The 22,051-nt window shown below is 52.8% G+C and overlaps 1 protein-coding gene and 1 pseudogene across 6 annotated transcripts in view; both read right to left on the minus strand.

Annotated features, from left to right (window-relative positions):
• LOC128930738 (polyprenol dehydrogenase-like) overlaps positions 1-21,726 on the minus strand; it is a 200,792-nt pseudogene extending 179,066 nt beyond the window's left edge. The window contains exons 1-2 of the transcript XR_013531948.1: positions 21,583-21,726; positions 21,168-21,504 (exon numbers count right to left, since the gene is read on the minus strand). The product of XR_013531948.1 is annotated as a polyprenol dehydrogenase-like (transcript). The remainder of the gene's footprint in view (positions 1-21,167; positions 21,505-21,582) is intronic.
• LOC144581275 (E3 SUMO-protein ligase ZBED1-like) lies at positions 5,104-20,937 on the minus strand. 5 transcript variants are annotated; one of them, XM_078364472.1, is made up of 5 exons: positions 20,644-20,937; positions 19,595-19,737; positions 17,522-17,687; positions 15,485-16,061; positions 5,104-9,631 (listed from the first exon to the last, which is right to left on the minus strand). In XM_078364472.1, exon 5 carries the CDS (start codon positions 9,572-9,574, stop codon positions 7,472-7,474), a length of 2,103 nt encoding a protein of 700 aa, XP_078220598.1. In that variant the 5' UTR covers positions 9,575-9,631; positions 15,485-16,061; positions 17,522-17,687; positions 19,595-19,737; positions 20,644-20,937; the 3' UTR covers positions 5,104-7,471. The 5 variants fall into 5 exon arrangements, with proteins under 5 accessions (XP_078220598.1, XP_078220600.1, XP_078220599.1 ...); XM_078364474.1 differs by lacking the exons at positions 15,485-16,061; positions 17,522-17,687 and having other exon boundaries at positions 5,104-9,628; XM_078364473.1 differs by lacking the exons at positions 15,485-16,061; positions 17,522-17,687.
• Positions 21,727-22,051: the final 325 nt, after the last annotated feature.

Genomic DNA, 22,051 nt, shown 5'->3' on the forward strand with positions numbered 1-22,051 from the left:
CGCCTGTAATCCCAGATACTTGGGAGGCTGAGGCAGGAGAAGCACTTGAACCCCGGAGGCAGACGTTGCAGTGAGACGAGATCATGCCATTGCACTCCAGCCTGGGCAACATGAGTGAAACTGTCTCAAAAAAACAGAAAACACACGAAAAAGATGCATGGATACTGCACCCTGGACCAGAAGCGGTGAGTTTCCAATGAGCACATGAGGTCCTGTCACTAGGCGGTGAGTGTTCCCAGTTATGACTTGGAGGCCCAGGCCTGCTGGGTGCTGGGGGTGGGTGCTGCTGAGAGCAGGCTGTCCCCTGACAGACACTATGGCAGGGCACTTCCTCCTGAGGGAACGTGAGCTATGCGGAGATGCCTCCCCACGGAACTCCACAAACAGCCCAGCTGGGAAGAAATAGGACATTCTGGGGGACATGATTTTCATATTGAAATTTCCACACACTGGCATTTGTCAGCGGGTCGGGGGCTAGGGGAGGGAGATCGGGGGTGGGGGGTTTGCCGGGGGAGAGCATTAGGAGAAATACCTAATGTAGATGATGGGGGGATGGATGTACCACCATGGTACGTGTGTACCTATGTCACACACCTGCACATTCTGCACATGTGCCCCAAAACTTAAACTAAAAAATATAAAGAAAAGTCCTGGCTGGGCGCGGTGGCTCAAGCCTGTAATCCCAGCACTTTGGGAGGCTGAGGTGGGTGGATCACAAGGTCAAGAGACAGAGACCATCCTGGTCAACAAGGTGAAACCCCATCTTTAATAAAAATACAAAAAATTAGCTGGGCGTGGTGGTGCGCGCCTGTAGTCCCAGCTACTCGGGAGGCCGAGGCAAGAGAATTGCTTGAACCCAGGAGGCGGAGATTGCGGTGAGCCGAGATTGTGCCATTGCACTCCAGTCTCACTAACAACAGCAAAACTCCATCTCAAAAAAAAAAAAAAAAAATATATATATATATATATATATATATGCATGCGTATATATACATATGTACACGTATATATACACGCATATATATATATACGTATATATACGTGTACATATGTATATATACGGGTGTATATATATATATAAAGAAAAGGCCTATCTTTTTCAATGTACTTTGGCTGAGACAAGGTCTTGGCCAAGCTGTTGCCCGGCCTGGAGTGCAGTGGCATGATCGCAGCTCACTGCAGCCTCCACCTTCATGGCCTCAAGCAATCCTCCAGCCTCAGCTTCCTACGCAGCTGTGACCACACACGCGTGCCACCACATCTGGCTTTGTTTTGTTTTTTTAAGCATTTCACTGCAGCCTTCAATTCCCAGGCTCAACTGACTGATCCTGCCACCTTGGACTCCTGTGTAGCTGAAACTGCAAACGCACACCACCATGTCCAGCTAATTTTGTATCATTACTAGAGACGGGGACTCAGTATACTGACCAGGCTGGTCTCGAACCGCTAAGCTGGAGTCATGCTACTGACTTAGCCTCCCACAAGATCCTCCCACAGCGCTGGGATTACAGGCTAGTGCACCTGGTCTATTTCTTCATTTCACTTTATTTCTGTAGGCACAGGATCTCGCTGTTGCCCAGGCTTATTTCAAACTCTTGGGCTCAAGTAATCCTTCCTCCTCAGCCTCCCAGAATGCTGGCATTACAGGTGTGAGCCTCTGCGCCCAGCCTCAAATCATTTTTGTATCATGAAACGTTTTATCATTCCTTTGATTTTCCCCCCAAGAATTGAGACATGTAAGAAACAAACCAACACCTTTTAAAGCCAAAGCATGATTCTTAGCTTGTGGATCCATTTTGGAAGAGACTGAAAGTCTAGAAATCCTGCAGTAACTGGCCATTGGGTACCTTCTCCAAATTCCTGACTCTCCAGTTAGACACAAAATAGTCCAGTGACCTCAAAGACCTCAGGGTAGGAACGCACAAGAACCCAACTGAAATATCATCAGAGAACCCAACTGAAAGAAGCAACTGGACAGGCAGAATGAAAGATGCTTACACTGGATCTCTTGACCTCGTGATCTGCCAAGCCTCAAGGACCCAAAGTGCTGGGATTACAGGAGTGAGCCACCACACCAAGCTTTTTTGGTGTGTTGAGACAGAGTCTTGCTCTGTCACCCAGGCTGGAGCGCAGTGGCACCATCTCAGCTCACTGCAATGTCCTCCCCTTACTGGCCCCATCAGAGAACTCCTGCCAGCATCTCCCCGAGTCTGACTGCAACAGAAAACACCAGGCAGCCGCAGCTGGATGGAACCCAGCTGCAAATCCCTGAAACCTCAAAGCTTCCCTGAGAAAGGAAGCCAGTCAGTTTGCGAACATCTGGGAGACATGAGGCAAACACTGCTCTTTTCCTCTCTAGGGCTGGCCCAGTGAAAGACTGCATTCTGTTCCCCAGGCACAGACACGGGGAGTTCATTTGACAAGTCTCCTATGAGTCCCACCCATGACCTGATGGAGGAGGACTCACTGGGAGAGGACATACACTCATTGATTATTATTTTTTAGACTGAGTCTTGCTGTGTCATACAGGCTGGAGTGCAATGGCGTGATCTGGGCTCATGGCAACCTATGTCTCCCAGGTTCAATCCATTCTCCTGCCTCAACCTCCCGATAGCTGCGATTACAGGCAGGTGCCGCCATGCCCAGCTAATTTTTGTATTTTTAATAGAGAAATTAGGGGCTCTACTTTCTCTACTAAAAATACAAAAAATCAGCCGGGGCTGCTTTATGTTTCTATGCCAGAGAGTAGTCTCTCTGCCTCTGAGCAGAAGGCTACCCCCACCCCACACAGCCCCTCCGCACCCCTCACTCAGGTTTGATGTGAATTGCAACCATGGGGATGTGAGGATGGGTGCATCAGACCAGGGGGAGAGGAAGAGCCGGAAGGCTCAGGGACCCACAGGATCCAAGCCCATTCCCTGCCCGCCACCCAGAGATGCTTCCCCAGCACCTGCGTCTGAGATCTCCCTGTCTGTTCCAGCAGCCCCAGTGCGGGGGTCGGACTTGATGCACTTTGAGGTTGGGACTGTACCCAGCTCAGGGCCGCTGAAGAACCTGCTGAACTCCCAGCGCTTCTGAGACTCCGACGCCGTACAGGAAGGCCGGTCGGAGCAAGAGACGGGGCCGACCGCACTGTGGGCCTCCCGTGGGCTTATCACAAATCCACTTCACTGTGGAGAAATGCTGAGGGTATGAGCGCTAAATACATTGTCTGATGGGAAGGAGGATGGCAAGGACAAGCTAACCGCCCGCCCCCGAAGTAGAAAAGCACCTGGGGCATGGTGAAGTGGCCGGACAGTATGGAAATATCAAACGCCGGTTAAAACAGTTCTTTAAGCTTGGGATGCGTGGCCCTGCCCCCATGGTCCCTCGTGGAGGATACTTCATGTGTAATCAGTGGTGAGTGGACACAGCTGCCTACCTGGTCTACTTTTGTGTTATGAGAAAACACTGGATTGTTAATAATGATCAGCTGAGAAGAGAGGATGAAGGCATGGGGCAGAGTCGGCTCTCAGCTAAGAAGGCCGTGGGCCCCCACCCCGGTCGTCCTGTTTGCTGTTCCCTCTGGCTGGCTGGCCGTCACTGCCGTCGGCATCGCCTGGGTGGGGGTCTTGGCAGCCGGGCTGGTGCCGGTACTTCACCCCCCAGATGTCAGATGTCGGTGCCACCAACAGGCCCACAGGCTCCTCCCCACCAGCCGGCCCTGTGCTAAAACATGTGAGACCCCTCTCACCGTCCAACACTGCTTTCCTCGCCCTTCACAGGCCTGCTGGGGAAAGCTTTTGAAGCAGGCAATTCTGCAAACACAAAAAAAATCCAGCTCAGTTAGGGCTGCACAGACGGGTCCTAGCGTGAAAACAAAAGCAGACGGAAACAAGCTGCCCTGTGAGGAAGGAGCCTGGCTGGGCCAGAGCAGGGAACTCAGTCTTTTAGGAACCGTCCCTGCGGGAAATCCTCAGCGTCCCACTTAAATCAACACCGCGATGCAAATGCCTGGTTATGAGGACTGAAAGTGATCCCGTTTCCACCCAAAATGTGCAAGAAAAAGCAGCTGGGCATTTTAATGATGCCCAAGGACGGGCAGGCAGCCAGCAGCGGGAAGGGAAGGTCTGAGCAGACACAGGCACCCTGCCCATTTCGTTTCTCAGGGTCCAATGTTTTCTTAGGAGGGAGGACAAGTGGGAGGAGGAAGGAAAGCAAGATGGGAAGAAGAAAGGAGGGAGGGATGGAGGAAGGGAGGGAGGCAGGGGGAAAAGAAGGGAGGAATAGAGGCATGCAAGGAGGGAAGGACGGAGGGACAGGAAGACAAGGAGATAAAGGAGGGAGGGAGGAAGAAGGATGAAAGGAAGGAGATGAAGGGAAGGGAAAGGAGGGAGGGAAGAAGGAAGGAAAAAGGAAGGGAGGGAGACAAGAGGAAGAGAGAACTGAGGAAGGAGGAGAGGAGGGAGACTAGGGAGAGAAGGGAGGGAGGGGGAGAAAGGGAGGGGAGGAAAGGAGGAAACAAAGGGAGGGAGAGGGGGAGAAAGGGAGGGGAAGAAGGGAGGAAGGGAGGGAGAGAACTCAGGGAAGGAAAGAAGGAGGGAAAGAAGGGAGGGGGAGGGAGGGGAGGAAAGGAGGAAGCAGAGGGAGGGAGAGAAGGGAGGGAAGGAGAAAAAGGGGGAAGGGAAGGAATGGAGGGAAGGGAGGGAAGGAAGGAAGGCAGGGAGGGAGAGAGACAACTCAGGGAAGGAAAGGAGGGAGACGAGGGAGGAGGAGGGAGGGAGGGAGGTGAAGGAAGGGAGGGAAGGGAGAGAAGGAAGGTAGGCAGGGAGGGGGAGAGACAACTGGGGAAGGAAAGGAGGAGGGAGATGGGGGAGAGAGAGGAGGGAGGGGAGAAAGGGAGGGAGAAAGAGGGCAGGAGGAAGGGAAGCATTTGGTTTGCTGAAGAAGAGGGGGAGGGTTGGAGAGGAGGAGGAGGGAAGGGAGAGAGGATGAAAGGTGCTGAGGGAGGCAGGAAGAGAGGGGAGATAAAGAGTGGGGAGGGAGAGGGAAAGTGCCGCGTGGCCTCCGTGTGTAAAACCACCAAGTGAAGGAACCCACAGAAATCTCCACTCCCAAAGCAGCTTTCACCAGGAGCCGGCTTTATTCACTCAGATATTCTGATTTGAAAAGAACCCGTCAGCACACCATAACTGGAGGATTTACAGACGAGAGCGGGGACCTCAGAACTGACTGTAGGTGCCCTGGAAAAAACTGCTTTAAACGAAGACAACAAAATAAAAAATAAAGCAAAGAAAACCTCCCTTATCTCCCAGGGTCGGGGTTCAGGGCAACTGCAGTGCAGACGGACACGCGGCAGACAGGTAGATTAGGAGCCGATTTATTTCTCTGGTGTATTGAGCAAGAGTCCAAGTTTAAAGCATTAAATAAGAGGCGACCGTCAGGAGGGAACAGTGGCTTAAAAATGAAAATGAAGACAGAGCCGGAGCAGCATGCATCTTCCAGTGAGTGATGAGAAGCGAATGATTTGAGAAACGTGAAGGGAAGGTTGGAGATGCTACAGAATAGAGCCCCCCGCCATGGGGGCGGCGGCTGCCCACTGTGTCCAGCTTCAGGGCACAGCAGAAGCCAACCCCAAAAGCCGGCCCCACTGTGGGCTTCCAGTGCCCTTCTGCTGAGAATACCCAGAGCAGAGGGCGGCAGGTTCGCAGGGGAACCGCTTCCCATACCAGCAAGCCAGATTACGTGGGTTTCCCCCGAACTTAACTTTCTGCAGACTTACACCCGCCCAGGATGTCAGGATTCAATGTCATGGCCCTGAGAAGCCTCCAGGCGTGAACACGCAGGGACTTCCTGCTTCACCGTCTGAGTCCCAGGGCTCTTGGGGTTTCAGCAGAACAAGGGCTGGAGCTGACTGGGGTCATCCCTCCTACACCCCAACCTCCCCAGCCCCAGCTTGTCGTCAAGGAGGCAAAGAACCCACGGCCCGTGGAATCCAAGCGACACATGAAGCTTTGTGGCATAACAGGCCGGTCACTCCATGCAAGTATCCCCCACCACCGCACCCCCCTGTTAAACAGTAGTCAGTCTTGGAAAATGTCTGTCTTTCCCTGAATAAGTGAAAGCCACTTACAATACTCCAGCCACAGAGAAACTCTGCGGTGGCAATATTTCCAAATCCATTTCCCCGATGGGAGTGAGTTTAAAGGGGAATATTCAACAGTCCTCTTCAGGAATGAAATCAGAAACACCCCTGTCTGTGTGGAAAACCTGGTTGCACGGGGGGACTGGACTCTTAGGGCTGAGACACACAAAATACAACCTCAGGACCCATCGGCCACACAGTTTTGTTTTTTTTTTTTTGAGACGGAGTCTCGCTGTGTGCAGGGGCTGGAGTGCAGTGGCGCGATCTCGGTCAATGCAACCTCCGCCTCCCGGGTTGAAGCGATTCTCCCGCCTCAGCCTCCCAAGTAGCTGGGATGACAGGCACCCGCCACCACGCCCGGCTCATTTTTCTATTTTTTAGTAGAGACAGGGCTTCACGGTGTCGGCCAGGCTGGTCTCGAACTGCTGACCTCAGCGTGAGCCACCACGCCAGACTAGTTTTCAAGGACCAACTCCACAAGCTGAATTTTGGCAGAGAGAAGGAACAGACTGTTTGCCAGCAACCATGCAGCATACATGGTGTTCCACACCTATTTTTTTTTTTTTTTTGGATGGTTTGCTTTCTGATAAGTGATGGCATTCTTGTGATCATCTGTGACGTCTTTAACCAAATCTTAAAAAAAGGTCTCTTTTCAAGAAGGGCATTTTGGCTAAAAGGTCTCCTCCCCGTTTCTCAGAAGGGAGAGGCCCCGGCTTCCATGAGGATGTAAACATGAACGCGCTGAAGGCCCCTCGGACGATGGTGCTGAAAGGCTCCTTCCACGCCTCCCAGGATGTTCCCGCATTTCTTAGAAACCCTGGCAGGGAGGAGCTGAAAGGGAAGTAGTGTGCGGGGACTTGAGTGTCTGAGAAGGAACCCCTCCTCCAGGCTCTGCGGCAAGCCAGGGGTAGCGCTGCAATTCCCAAGCCAAAGTCGGGAGGGACCCGGAAACCGTTGCGAAGCCACCTCTCCCATGTTTTTTTCTTCTTGAGACAAGTCTTGCTCTTGTCGCCTACGCTGGAATGTAGTGGAGCGATCTCAGCTCACCGCAACCTTCTCCTCCCGGGTTCAAGCGATTCTCTGGTCTCGAACTGCTGACCTTAGATGATCCGCCGCTTTGTCCTCCAGAAGTGCTGGGATTACAGCCTTGAGCCACTGCGCCCGGCCCTCTCTCACTTCTGGCATCTCTTTCCTTTTCTGCCTTCCCAACTAGGCGTCAAAGACAGTGGATGGTCTCTGAGGTTCAAAACCGAGCCAGCCGGATGGGTATGTACAGCAAAGCATCCAGTGGGCTCCCGGGGGTGGGGGGGGGGAAGGGGGGTCACCGTAAGACAAGAGGGTTAGTCGCTACAGAAAGCTGCTGTCCCTGATGCCAAAGAAGCCGCCACTGACGCGGTCCCCCAGGGGGAACACCTGCTCCTGGTCCAGGCCCCACTCCCCCTCGTCCTGGTCCTCAGGCTCCGCCTCCGCCCCTCCACGGGAGTTCTCGTACAGAAACACCTGCTCGTCCACATGCGCGGGGGCCAGCCGGTTCCTCTTGGCGCTGACCACATTGGCAGCGGAGCCAAAGAGACGCTCAGGCGCCACGCGCGTGGCCGCCACGCACCAGTACTTCTGCAGCACCTTGGGGAGCAGGGGGAACAGGGCCAGGCGATCAGACCACCACTTGAGAGGGTCCTCGTTGAGGCCCAGCACCTTCTGCGACTTGAAGTTGCTGAGCTCCTCCAGCACCTGCGCGTGCCACTCCTCCTGGTCCTCCACGCCGCCCGTCTGGCAGAATATCTCCGCCAGCATGCTGTTGATGACGCTGGTGGGCGGCGGCGTGGACGTGCGCATGAGCTTCTTCACCGGCGGCTCCTCGGGGGCCGCAGTCGGGAGGATCTTGTTCTCTGCCGGGCGGTAGCCGCCCCCGCCGCCGTCCTTGAGCTTGTCCAGCAGGCCCTTGGCCTCCTCCAGCACGCGGTTCTCCACCTGCTGCCGCTCGAAGGCAGAGAGGAAGGGCAGCCGCTTGTAGCGCGGGTCCAGGAAGGTGGCCACGTTGAGGAACATGTCGATCTCCGGGGCCTCCTGGTAGGTCTTGGCGAGCTCCTTGGCGATGACCTCCTTGGCCATGCTGAGCTCCTTGGCGTCCGTATCCTTGATGCTGAGCGTGGTGTTCCGGAGCATGTGCAGCAGCGGCTTGACCATGCTGATGGTCGGGTACCGGGAGGCCGACAGCATCTCCGCCACCTGCTTGAAGGGCTGCAGCAGCTGCACCAGCGCGTCGATGGTGGCCCACTCGCCTGCCTCCAGCATGAGGTGGTGGCTGTTGCTGTCCTCCACCAGCACGCCCGCAATGGCGAACTGCTGCTCCTTGAGGCGCTGCAGCATGGCCAGCGTGCTTCCCCACCAGGACACGCGGTTGCTGACCAGCATGCAGTGTGGCGTGTTCTGCTGCTTCTGCTTCTTGTACAGCATGTACATGGCCAAGGCCGACTGCTGGAAGTACTCCACCAGCCTGCGGCAGCGCGACAGCAGTGCGCCCAGCTTCGGGAGCCGGAAGGCCTGCTGGATGGCGGCGTGGAAGGCCTGGCCCAGGCAGGGCATGTGCACCGCGACGTCCAGCAGCGAGCAGGCCTTCACGATGTCCTTGCCGTAGTCGGTGGTGGCGCCAAATACCTTGGCACTGATGCCCCACTCGATGAAGACCTCGTAGAGCACGCGTGTGATGCTCTCCGCCGTGTTCTCCTCGGGCACCTCAAATGTCTTGAGGCAGCGCAAGCCCACGGAGAGGCAGCCGGGGGGGCCCGCGCCCAGGAAGTGGGCGCCCAGAGTCACGTAGGTGCGGTTCTGGTTCTCGCTCCTCCACATGTCCGTGGAGATGCCGCACCAGGTGGCCTCGGCCAGCTCCTTGAGGACCGCCTCGCGGACGGCGCCGTACTTCTCAGGGATGGCCTTGGTGGAGATGTACTTGCGGCTGGGGAGCTCGTAGCGGGGGTCGGCCTTCTTGAGCAGCACCTTGAAGGTGGGCTCCTCCACGATGGAGGCTGGGTACAGCCCCTCACAGATGAGGCCCAGCACGGCGTCCGTCAGCTCCTGCTGCTTCTTGCTGTGGTGGCCGTGGGCGGCCTTGGCGGCCAGTACCTCGGGCCCAGGCGGCTGGGACACCTCGGGCTTGAGCTTGGAGAAGGCGGTGGCGAAGGCCTCGCGCATCTGCTCAGTATTGCTCTTGACGAACTCGCAGAATTCCTCGGGGTGGTTCTTCTCCAGGTGGTAGGACAGGTTGGAGGTGTTCCCGGAGTAGGCAATCTGGGCCATGCAGATGCGGCAGTAGATCTTCTTCCACTGCAAGATGCATCCCTCCGCGTTGGTGTCAAAGCCGAAGTACTTCCACACCTTGCTCTTGGCGCGCGGGTGCGCCACCAGCTTCAGGTCTGCCTGTGAGCTCTCCAGCCCTTTATTATTCTCCATCGCTTCTGGGCCCTCCGAAGCCTGCCGCCCGGACTGCCACTCATTCGTGGGGACCTGCTGGGAACGGGCCAAGACAAACACAGCGTTAAGAAGGCGCCCAGCCATGGCACCCTGCCGGGGTAACAGCTGGGGTGACCAGCAGCTCGGCTTTCAAGCAAAAGGCACTGGGACTGACAGGTCGACCTTCCTTGCTGCTACCAAACCCAGCTCACCCAGCGGTGATGTGGCATTAAGAAGCAGACACCCAGATAGAACAGCAAAGTGAGACTATCCAGGGCACCAACAGCCTTCTGAGCTGAGAGCCTCAGGAGCCGACAGCATTCTGGGCTGAGGGTCTCGAGCACAGGCTGACAGGCGTGTTTATTCTCCCAGAACAGGTGATGATTATTAACAGCAGGTGTCCTGTGTTTTCTCACAGAACCAAGATAACCCAGGTAGGCAGCTGGTAACTGCTCACTGCTGATCACAGACAAGCTAGAAAGCATCTTCCATGAGGGAGCCACGGGGACAGGGTCACACATCCTGCACTTAAGAACTAGTGTAACGGGTGTGTGACAGACACGTACTATCTACTATTTCAGTAGTTTTCCCCTGAGCAGCTTTCTGCTTGGGGAGGGGGGGCCTTGCTCAGTTTTCCTTGCCAGTGCTCTCAGCAAACAATCTAATTTGTCATGCACTCAGCAAGGGTCTCAGCACCTTGCAAGTGACTTTTGCAAAGCGATGGAGGAAAGCTAGCGCAGGAACACGCTCTTTCTTCCACATCAATCCGATGCAGCCATTCTGCACATGTGGATGATAAGGTTTCCAATTGAGCGTGGCATTTTTTGCGGGGGTGTAGCTGGCAGTTTCTTTTTTTTAGACAGAGTCTTGCTCTATCACAGAGGCTGGAGTGCAATTGTGCAATCTTGCCGCACTGCAACCTCTGCCTCCCGGGTTCAAGCAATTCTCCTGCCTCAACCTCCCAAGTAGCTGGGACTACAGGCATGCGCCACCACATCCAGCTAATTTTTGTAGTTTTAGAGACAGGGTTTTTGTAGTTTCAGTAGAGATGGGGTTTTTGTATTTTTAGTAGAGATGAGGGTTCACCATGTTGGTCAGGCTGGTCTTGAACTCCGGACTTCAGGTGATCCCCCCCACCTCAGCCTCCCAAAGTGCTGGGATTACAGGAGTGAGCCACTGCGCCCAGCCTGGCGGTGGCTTTTTCATTGCAGGGGCTTATTGTTCCTGTTGTAAGAGCTTTGCCAAGCACCCGCACTGTGGTGAAGCTGCATAGATCCTACTGTTTTGTTTTGTTTTTTTTTTCTTTTTTGAGATGGAGTCTTGCTCTTGTTGCCCAGGCTGGAATGCAGTGGCACGATCTCGGCTCACTGCAACTCCACCCCCCTGCCCTGGGTTCAAGCAATTCTCCTGCCTCAGTCTCCCAATTAGCTGGGATTACAGGCATGCACTACAATGCCTGGTTAGTTTTCTATTTTTAGTAGAGACGGGGTTTTCTATGTTGATCAGGCCTGTCTCAAACTCCAGACCTCAGGTGGTCCGCCCGCCTCAGCCTCCCAAAGTGCTGGGATTACCGGCGTGAGCCACCGCGCCCAGTAAGCTGCATACATCTTTTTCAGGGATGCTGCCTACACAGGAGAGTCCACAGCAGCCAGGCAGATCCCCCATGGCCAACCCTCACAGCAAGAATCTCTGTGCAATGCCACCTGAGCTTCACTGACTGCATTAAAGGGGCCACACAGGACCTCCATCTGGCTGAAGCTGGCTTTCCTGTGGCTCAGAGGCATTTCACTCTTCCAAACTTTACGTTTTAAAATGAAGCCGTGTGGAACATGGCAGGCTTTGTTTGTAGCAGGGGGTCCTCCTCGATCTGTAAGCATAGTCTGAAGGAGCATGGATTTCTCAATCCCTGAAACCCCTCACAATGCCCATCGTGTGCAGAAATTGGCTTAGGTGGCCCAGAAGCCAGCCCCCAGGGTTCCTGTGGACGGGGAATGCTCACATACCCAGGCCCTTCCAGCTGGCACTGAGGGGCCACCTGTGTGACCGGGTTGCCCAAAATGGCAGCTGGGCCTTGTGAAAAGATGTGAGTGTATCTGCACGTCTCCAATACGGCGCTCAGGAGGTAAACAGCGAAACCCTCCAGCCAGGCATTGTCAGTGTCAGGATGTAGCCAGTACAAAAAGGCACATGTCAGTAGTGACCACAGCAGCCTGAAGAGCGTCCTCCGCCGCCAAAGAGAACCTGTATCCACCTGGCGCTTGTGAATGGGACTCTTTGCGAAAAGGGTCTTTGCAGATGTATTAACAATTAAGGCAAGGATCTTAAGATGAGACGATGCTCAATTAGGGTGGTCCTAAATGCAGTGACCAATGTCCCTGATAGAAAACAGAAAAGGAGACGCAGACACAGAGAAGGTCACGTGGAGGCAGAGTGGAGTGCTGTGGCCACAAGCCCGGGGATGCTAGAGCGCCCAGGAGCTACGAGAGGCGGGAAGGATCCTCCCCCAGAGCCTCCAGAAGGAACTGGATAAAATCATGGTGGACTGAACATGGATAGCGGCCACAGGAAGATCTGTCCACAGTCTAAAGCCCAGGACCCGGAATGAGATCTTACTTGGTTGTAAGAAATGTTGTGGTTCTAATTAGTTAAGGATCTGGACAGGAGATAATCTGGGGTTCGGGTGGGCCCTAAATGCAGGGACAGGTGTCCTTCTAAGAGGCAGCAGAGGAGACAGACACACAGAAGCCCACATGGAGACAGAGGCAGAGACTGGAGTGATGTGTCCACAGCCCAGGGATGCTGGAGCCCCCAGGAGCTAGGAGAGGCAGGAAGAAGCCTCCTCTAGAGCCTCCAGAAGGAACTGAACATATCCTGAGAAGGAGACACAGGAGTCTTATGACTCAGACACACAGAGGAGGCGGCCAGGCAGAGAGTGGAGTGATGCGCCCACAAGCCCAGGGATGCTGGAGCCCCCTGCAGGTGGGAGACAAGAAAAGCATCTATTATATTATGAAGGTGCATTCTGCCCCAAATGACAGCTGGAGGTGTTAGAACAGCCCCCCATCTTCAAGGGCACTCGAGGCCTGCCCTGCAGCTTTCCATCCACGGTACCTGCCCTGTGCTTTTTAGGAAGAAACCACCAAGTGCCGGGTGAGCTGGGCATCTCTGCTTCCCAAGAGCAGGGTGCAACGGTGGGGTTCCTCTGACATATGCCAGCACCCTGGCATGTTCTGAGGTAGCAAGCCAGCAGAATGAATGTCACAACCAGGACTTCCAGAAAACGCGGAGCCCCCAAGCTGTGTCTTCTGTGGCCGACTTAGGCTGGAGCCCCTAGATCACAGTCAAGAGAGATGGTAAAGGGTCTCAAAAGGCCTCGGTGTCACTCAAAAATGCTCCATTGTCACTCCGACCTGACTAACAGGCCAGAGCGATACCAGAGCCTCCAACATTGCCAACACCATCATCTTATTATTATGTGGCTGAAGCAGGTTTTGCTACTTAGGAGAAAAAGCTTGACACTCCATTAATATTATTTGTGTGACAAGGCTGAAAGAGGTCCCAGGACCTTAAACAAAAGTTTACATTCTATTATTTTTATTTTCTATTTTTTTGAGACAGAGTCTTGCTCTGTCACCCAGGCTGGAGTGCAGTGGCGTGATCTTTGCTCACTGCAACCACCACCTCCCGGGTTCAAGAGACTCTCCTGCCTCAGCCTCCCGAGTAGCTGGGGTTACAGGTGCCCGCCACCACACCCGGCTTATTTTTGTATTTTTAGTAGAGACATGGCTTCACCATGTTGGCCAGGCTGGTCTCAAACTCCTGACCTCAGGTAGTCCACCCACCTCAGCCTCTAAAAGTGCTGGGATGACAGGCATGAGCCACAGTGCCCAACCTCTATTATTATTATGATGCGGCTGAAACGGGTTCTGAAACCTGGAAGATTGATCTTCCACTGTTATTATTACTATTATCCCTACTAGGCTGGAAGGGGCCCCAGTACCAGCAATACAGGTTTATATTGTAATTATTATTGTTATTTTTATTATTACTAGGCTGAAAGAGGTCCCCGTTCCTGGAACAAAAGCTGACATCCTATTATGCTGTCACTGAAAGAGGTCCCAGGACCTGTAAGGACGATGTACATGCTCCTATTACTATTATCATCAGCCTGGAACAGGTCCCGGCGCCTGCAACAAAACCTTATACTCTGCTGTCATTATTGGTCTGAAAGAGGTTCTGAGACCTGTGGCGAAGGCTGATACTCCATTATCATTATTGTTGTTATTATCTGACTGAAAGCAGTCCCAGTGCCTGAGCAAAGGTTTATATTCTATTATTATCATTGTTATTATTGGGCTGGAAGAGGTCCCAAAATTGACATTCTATTATTATTATTATTATTAGACTGAAAGGTTCTGGAACCTGGAGTGAAGGTTTTTATTCTATTATTATAATTTTTTTTTTTTGAGATGGAGTCATGCTCTGTCAGCAGGCTGGAGTATAGTGGTGCGATCTTGGTTCGCTGCAACCTCTACCTCCTGGGTTCAAATGATCCTGCTGCCTCAGCCTCCCGAGTAGCTGGGGGTACAGGTGTGCCAGCATGCCAGGCTGATTTTCTGTATTTTTAGTAGAGATGGAATTTTACTGTGTTGGCCATGATGGTCTCCAAGTCCTGACCTCAGGTGATCCGCTCCCCTCAGCCTCCCAAACGGCTGGAATTCAGGCGTGAGCCACTGTGTCCGGCCAACAGCATCCTTTTTAAAGGAACAAAAGGTTATATTTTATTATTATTTCGCTAAGAAAGGTCCTGGTACTTGAGTCAAAGGTTTATGTTCTATTATTATTGTTGTCACCATTATTACTTGGCTAAAAGATGTCCCAGTACCTGGATTGAAGGTCTATATCCTATTAATCCTATTGGTGTCATGTGGCTGAAACAGGTCCCAGTACCTGGAAGATCAGCTGGTAACTTCTCTATCATTATAATGATGATCACTATCATCACTGTTGGTCTGAAACAGGTCCCAGTACTGTGAGGAAATGTTTTGTTTGAGACAGTCTCGCTGTGTCGCCCAGGCTGGAGTGCAGTGGTGTGATCTCGGCTTACTGCAATCTCCACCTCCCGGGCTCAAGCAATCCTCCTGCCTCAGCCTCCCAAGTAGCTGGGATTACAGGTACACGCCGCCATGCACCCCTTATTTTGGTATTTTTAGTAGACACAGGGTTTTGCCATGTTGGCCAGGCTGGTCCCAAACTCCTGACTTCAGGTGATGTGCCCACCTCAGCCTCCCAAAGGGCTAAGAGGTGTGAGCCACAGCACCCGGCCGGGAACAAAGGTTTATATCCTGGTATTATTATTATTGTTGTTATTATTTGGCTGAAAGAAGTCCCCAGGACCTGGGGCAAAGGTTTAGGTTCTATCGTTGTTATTATTACTGGACCGAAAGAGGCCCCAGTACCACAAAGAAAGGTTTATATTCTATTATCATTAATCTCATTATTGTTATTATTTGGCTGAAAGAGGTTCCAGATGTGAATCAAAGGTTTCTATTCCATCATTTATCATCATTCCTATTGTTCTTACCAGGCCGAAAGAGGCCCCAGTCCCAGGAACAAAGGTTAATATTATTGTTGTTGTTATTTAGGGAAAGACGTCCCAGGAGCTGGAAGAAAGGTCTGCATTCTATCATTATGATGATGACCATTACAATCACTTGGCGTGAAGTTTTTTGTTTTTTTTTTTTTTGCATTTCAGTAACTTTATTGAAAGGTATATCCCTTAGTACTAAAACATAATGGTAGTTGGTTAGTTTACTTCTGCCAACTCAAAATAAACAATGACATATTCAAAATATTGAAATTTATCAGCGTGAAGTTTTGTACTGAGAGCAGAAATTCCCTAATCCCTACCTGAGTGACTCCGGGATGGAGGCACAGGAGGCTCCCTCCCAGCCCATCTCCTGCTCTGCTGCTGCTGGAATCTGTTGGCAGTCCCAGGGAAAGAACCGTCCACAGAGCAGGTGGGCTCTACCTGAACCCAGGTATCAGGTGTGGCGGAGCTGGCCCAGGCTGTGAGGACGTTCCTTCCCACTTCCTCCCTCGCAGAGCTTCTGTGCACGTGAGGCCGTGAAGAAACGTATTGCTGCAAACCAGTCTCTGACCGCCTCATTCTTCAACTACAGTCCAGCATCCCCGGGATCCCTGCCCAAAATGCTCTCGGGGGCCAGCGAGTTCACCTTCGCAACTGCACATCCATGAAAGAGGCCAGCGGATGTGCCTCACCTGACTCCCACCAGAACGCCACGTCACAGGGGACCAGCGTGAAGGAGCAGAGGAAGGAGCCAGCTGCCTCCCGGCCCCTCGTGCATGAGGCTGACAGAGCCCTAAAAGTCAGCCACTCTTCTCCCTAAGTCTCTTGTTACTTTGGAAATGACAGTCATTTTTTATTTTAAAAATCCACAGTATGTAGTCAAAGGGTACCAAGTTCCTGTTAAACAGAAGTAAGTTTTAGTGACCCGCTGCACAGCATGGCGGCTGTACTTAATAGCATATCACATTTCAAAATAGCTACAAGAGATTTTCAATGTCTTGTGTGCAGTGTTTACTGCTCGGCTGACGGGCGCACCAAACTCTCACAAATCACCAAACACTCACTAGTAACCAAACACTGCCTGTTCCCCAATAACCAATGGAAACAAAAAACATAAAATGACTGAAAGACATTTTAAATGTCCCCACAAAAGAAAAATAGCAGGTGATGGATGTTAGCTTGATTTAACGTTCCACAACGCGAACATCCAGCAAAGCATCACAACACAACCCGTAAATGTACACATGTATATATACGCACAGAAAAACGTCAATTGTTTTAATTTACCTCTAAATTATATAAAGATAACTTATTCATATTTTGTATTTGTATAAAAACATAAATTATTCTAAAAATATAAATATATATTGTATAACAATAAAATATATTAAAAATATAAGGCCAGGTGCGGTGGCTCACGCCTGTAATCCCAGCACTTTGGGAGGCCGAGGCAGGTGGATCACGAGGTCAAGATATCAAGACCATCCTGGTCAACATGGTGAAACCTCGTCTCTACTAAAAATACAAAAAATTAGCTGGGCATGGTGGCGCGTGCCTGTAATCCCAGCTACTCGGGAGGCTGAGGCAGGAGAATTGCCTGAACCCAGGAGGCGGAGGTAGCAGTGAGCCAAGATCACACCATTGCACTCCAGCCTGGGTAACAAGAGCAAAACTCCGTCTCAAAATAAATAAATACATACATACATTTTTTTTTGTAGTAACAGGTGATCAGCCTGTTACCATTACTTTTAAATAAAGTATTAAATACCTTTTAAATTTCTTTTTTAATGTCTTCACAGGATGACATTGACTATTATAACCCACAAAAACTGTCTGCCGTCTCATGTTTTTGAAGAGGATTCTATGATCAAGATATTGGAGGCCAGGTGAGGTGGCTCACGCCTGTCACCCCAGCACTTTGGGAGGCTGAGGCGGCCAGATCACCTGAGGTCCAGAGTTCGAGACAAGCCTGGCCAACACGGTAAAAGCCCGTCTCTACTAAAAATACAAAGTGAGCCGCGCGTTGTGGTGCGCGCCTGTAGTCCCAGCTACTCAGGAGGCTGAAGCAGGAAAATCGCTTGAACCCGGGAGGCGGAGGTTGCGGTGAGCCGACATCGCGCCACTGCACTCCAGCCTGGGCAACAAGAGTGAAACTCCGTGTCAAAAAAAAAGAAAAAGAAAAGAAGTTGGAAAACTGCTGATTTTACTTCCACCTCATTCCTAGTAGCCACTGTTCACTATGCATAAAACCAACAAGAAGTAACTTTCCCTTTATAGGTTAAAAAAGTTTGAAAACTAGGACTTCTATAAATAGCTTTAGAAGTGGGCCAGCTGGCATACTTTCTGTAAATACTCACTCCGGTGGTACAGCATTTACGAGTCCATCTTCCACCCAGAACGTGAAGGAATATTCTGTGGCCTATTATTTACTATAGGACTTTTCAGAAAAATTCTGTGCAGTGTTGGGACTGGACTTCACAACAGGCATCCACAATTTTCTCTCCTTTTCAAAATGCATGGACGCTGCAGAGAAAACGTCATTCCTAAACAGGTCACCCTGTGATTAATACTGGTGGGGAGAGACTTGCTTTACTCAATGCGAGCATTTTCAACCGGTTTCAGGCCATATTAGGATATTAAATACACTGATTAAAGCACCCATTTTAAAGTCCCAACAAGAGACAGATACATGTTACTGAATGGGCCACGTGGATACTCTTAGAAACACAGAGATAGACCCTCTTGGAGGAATTCTGTATTTGCTTCTCAACCCCCTTTGCAAAGGCATGACCAGTTTCAATGATTAATTGTAATTCTCTGGTTTTTCCACAATGGGCTGTTAAGAAAACACCATTCAGGAGTTGATTCCACCGGCAATTTCTTCCTTCTCACACAGTGTAAGTCATAAGACAGCTAAGAACACACTCCATTTGGAAATTCTACGAAAAAACTGCCATGGCTTCCAGTCTGCGCTGGGGAAATTGGCCCTCTTGGATATTCAAACAGCTTTAGCTGAAATGCGCTGGACAAAGTTCGTTTCCTGCCCAGCAGCGAAGGCTGACCAGTTTAGAAGCAAATGGAAAATGCCGATTAGCAAGCCCGCCACCCGCAGACAAGAGGGAAAGTCCATTCCTCCAACAGTATCGAAAATTATTTTTAATCCATACACAGGAAGCGGCAGGATCAGGGCAAGCTACGAAAGTTAATCTTTAGAGAAGGCCATTCTGTTCGAGGCTCCCAGGGTACAGTCCCCTGGCAGCCACGTGACCTCACCCATCAGCAGCTTTAACAGCTGTTTAATCAGTAAACCGAGAGGGAAAAGCAGCAGCATGCAGCCCTCCTTTCCGAGGCACAAAGAGCAGGCTTTTCAAAAGCCAGCATTGCGGTGGGCAGCCGGTGGGCTGCCACAGGGGCCCTGGCGCGTTCAAACTGAACTCTCAGTGTGATGCTGCCTCTTCGCCAGGGCATATGCAGGCCTCGAAGGAGGTTAAAAGGGACCTTTCTGTAAGCAAAACTGCGCAGATAAACAATCTGAAAAATTGCTCCCCCGCTGTAAACCCTTCACCCTGCAAATGATTACTTCCTTCAAACAGACACGCTCTCCCGACCTCCCCAGGCCTGAGTACAATTCCTTCATGCTCCTTCTCTGCAGTTCTAATTATGCTAACTGGGTTACTGAAGGCCAGTCCTGCAGAAAAACAAAGGCTTAGCTCATGCAAAACTTAAAGCTCTTTTTCTCTAGCTCCAGAGGCGGGAGAAAGTGAGCCTCATTTAAAAACATCCACCGCCAGCACTTTAGGGAGGCCCAGGCGGGCGCATCACTTGAGGTCAGGAGTTCAAGATCAGTCTGGCCAATAGGGTGAAATCCTGGCTCTACTACAAATACAAAAATCAGCCTGCCGCGGAGGCATACTCCTTTAGTTCCAGCTACTCCGGAGGCTGAGGCACGAGAGAGAATCTCTACAACCCAGGAGGCAGAGGATGCAGTGAGCCGAGATTGCGCCACTGCACTCCAGCCTGGGTGACAGAGCGAGACTCCGCCTCTAAATAAATAAATATAAATAAATAAATAAATCCACTCCAGGCACGCTTCTCAAAGTGTGGCCCTGGGACCCCCAGGAGTTCGCTCTGTGGGTACATAGTGGAAGTCGAAAGTCATTTCACAACAAGGTACCTATGCGCTTCCACCTGGCTAAACCCCAGTCTCCCAGAGGCCTCCTGACTTGCCATGAAACCTTCTACTGGCACAGGCAGAAATCACAGCTGTCTTCTTAGGCAGGACATTGAAGACACTCGCTACAATGTACACCTCCACCACACTACCCCCTGACCTCTCTGTTTTGGAAAACAGTTATTTTTGAAAGAAAATGTCATTTAACCTAATATAGAATTATCATTCCCTTGATACCAATTCACAAATAATTGCTTACAGGTTTCTAGGTGTCAGTTGAGAATATCGGCCCGGCACAGTGGCTCCTGTCTGTAATCCCAGCAGTTTGGGAGGCCCAGGCTGGAGGATTGCTGAAGGCCACGGGTTGAAGACCATCCCAGGCAAAAAGGTGAGACACCATCACTAAAAAAATTTAAAACATCAGCTGGACGTGGCGGCTCAAGTCTGTAATCCCACCACTTTTAAGTGCCAGGCAGGAAGATTGCTTCAGCTGACAAGTTCAGACACGCTTTGGCGGCAGAGCAAGACTATCTCGAGAAAAAAATTTGAAACATTAGATGGGTGTGGTAGCTCACACCTGTAATCCCGGCACTTTGGGAGGCCAAGGCAAGAGGATCGCTTGGGCCCAGGAGTTACAAAGTGGCCTGAGCAACACAGCAAGGTTTTATGTATACTTCCTATTTGTTTTGAGAGGGAGTTTCGCTCTTGTTACCCAGACCGGAGTGCAACGCTCAATCTCGGCTCGGCTCACCGCAACCTCCGCCTCCTGGGTTCAGGCAATTCTCCTGCCTCAGCCTACTGAGTAGCTGGGACTACAGGCGCGTGCCACCATGCCCAGCTAAGTTTTTGTATTTTCAGTAGAGGCGGGATTTCACCATGTTGACCAGGATGGTCTCCATCTCTTGACCTAAATTTATTTTTTAAATAAATTCTGGGTTGGGCGCGGTGGCTCACGCCTGTAATCCCAGCACTTTGGGAGGCCGAGACAGGTGGATCACCTGAGGTCAGGATTTCAAGACCAGCCTGGCCAACATGGTGAAACCCTTTCTATATTTAAAAAAATAAATTCTGAACATGTAAATCTCTGAATAATCTCTACATAGACAAAACACAGTAAGGGCCTCACTGATGTGTTGAGACAGAGAACGGGTCCTGCAAAGTTGGAGTGACTCACAGATGTTTACACAGGCAGTCACAAACCAAGTTGCCGCTTAACGGGCCTGCGCTAACCACCCCCTCAACAGACCTCCCTGGCTCCCCAGTGCCCGCGAAGCCACCCCCTCGGGTGAAAGGCCCGTCCTCACTTACCCTGGGGTGGGTGTGGGTGGAGGTCCCCGGGTCGTCCCCTCCTCCCGTCCTGGGCCTGAGGGGCGTGCGATCACTGGCCGACCCCGGGCGGCGGGCGGAGCCGAATGAGGTGTGGGGCGCGGGGCATTCAGGCCCTGGCCATGCCCAGGAGGTGTCGGGGTACGGGGTGGGGTCGCGCAGGGGTTTCTCGGTGAGAGCCCGGCCCGGGACAGTCGGGAAGGCCACGAGCGCGCGGAGAGAAGGGCAGGGAACTGCCGGGCGCGGGGAGCGCGGAGAAGCCGGGGAGGGGGAACCGGAAGCGCGGGGCCGGAAGGTCCCAGGAGCGCACGCCCCCCACCCCGGACCCCGACCCGCGACACCACCGCGACCCCCGCCCGGCCCTACTTCCGGGAGCGCCCCCACTGGAGCAGCCGCGCCACAGCCTGGCCAAGGTCATGCGGAGACCCCGCAACCCCGCCCCGCGCCCCCCGGGTTTCCGGGGCCCCGACCCCCGAACCCCGACCCCCGATCCCCGCCCCGCTGACCTGGCTCCGGGAATTCCCCGCGGCAGCGCCGCAGCAGCTGCTCCAGGATCACGGCGGCGCCGGCCGCGTAGACCCGCAGGGCCACCGGCGCCGCCGCCGCCGCTTCCGCGCCGCTCGCGGGACTCTGCGCCAGCCGGGACGGCTGGCGGAAATGCGCGCGTCCCTGACAGCCCCGGCCTGCTGGGACCCCCACCCCACCCCCTGCCCGGGCCAGCTGCCACGCGGAACGCCTGCAGGACTGGGGACTCAGCGCGGAACACCGACCCCAGCCTGGAATCCCCCCTAGATCCACAGACTCCAGCCAGGACCCCGCAGGACCACACAGCCCAGCCAGGATCTTCCAGGACCACAGACCTCAGTCAGAATCCCCCCCAGGACCACACGCCCCAGCCAGGACCCATCCAGGACCACAGACCTCAGCCAGGACCCCCCAGGACCATAGATCCCTGATAGGACCACCCAGGACCCCAGACCCCGGGCAGGACTCGCCCAGGACCACACACCCCAGCCAGGATCGGTCCAGGACCACAGACCCCCAACCAGGACACCCCTGGACCATCGATCCCTAATAGGACCACCCAGGACCCCAGACCCCAAGCAGGACCCCCCCAAGACCACAGATCCCAGATAGGATCCCCCAGGACCCCCCAAGACCACAAACCCCAGCCAGGGTCCCTCGAGGACCACAGATCCCAGATAGAACCCCCCAGGACCACAGATCCCAAATAGGACCCCACAGGACCATAGACCCCAGCCAGGATCCCCCCAGGACCACAGACCCCAGCCAGGATCCCCCCAGGACCACAGACCCCAGCCAGGATCCCCCCAGGACCACAGACCCCAGCCAGGACAACCCCCAGGACCACAGACCCCAGCCAAGAACC

Source organism: Callithrix jacchus, chromosome Y, assembly GCF_049354715.1.
Source record: "Callithrix jacchus isolate 240 chromosome Y, calJac240_pri, whole genome shotgun sequence".
Classification (NCBI taxonomy): domain Eukaryota; kingdom Metazoa; phylum Chordata; class Mammalia; order Primates; family Cebidae; genus Callithrix; species Callithrix jacchus.

Bases quoted from the DNA above. Each gene is read 5' to 3' on its own strand.
- LOC144581275 (XM_078364476.1), bottom strand. From the start codon at position 9,574: ATGGAGAATAATAAAGGGCTGGAGAGCTCACAGGCAGACCTGAAGCTG.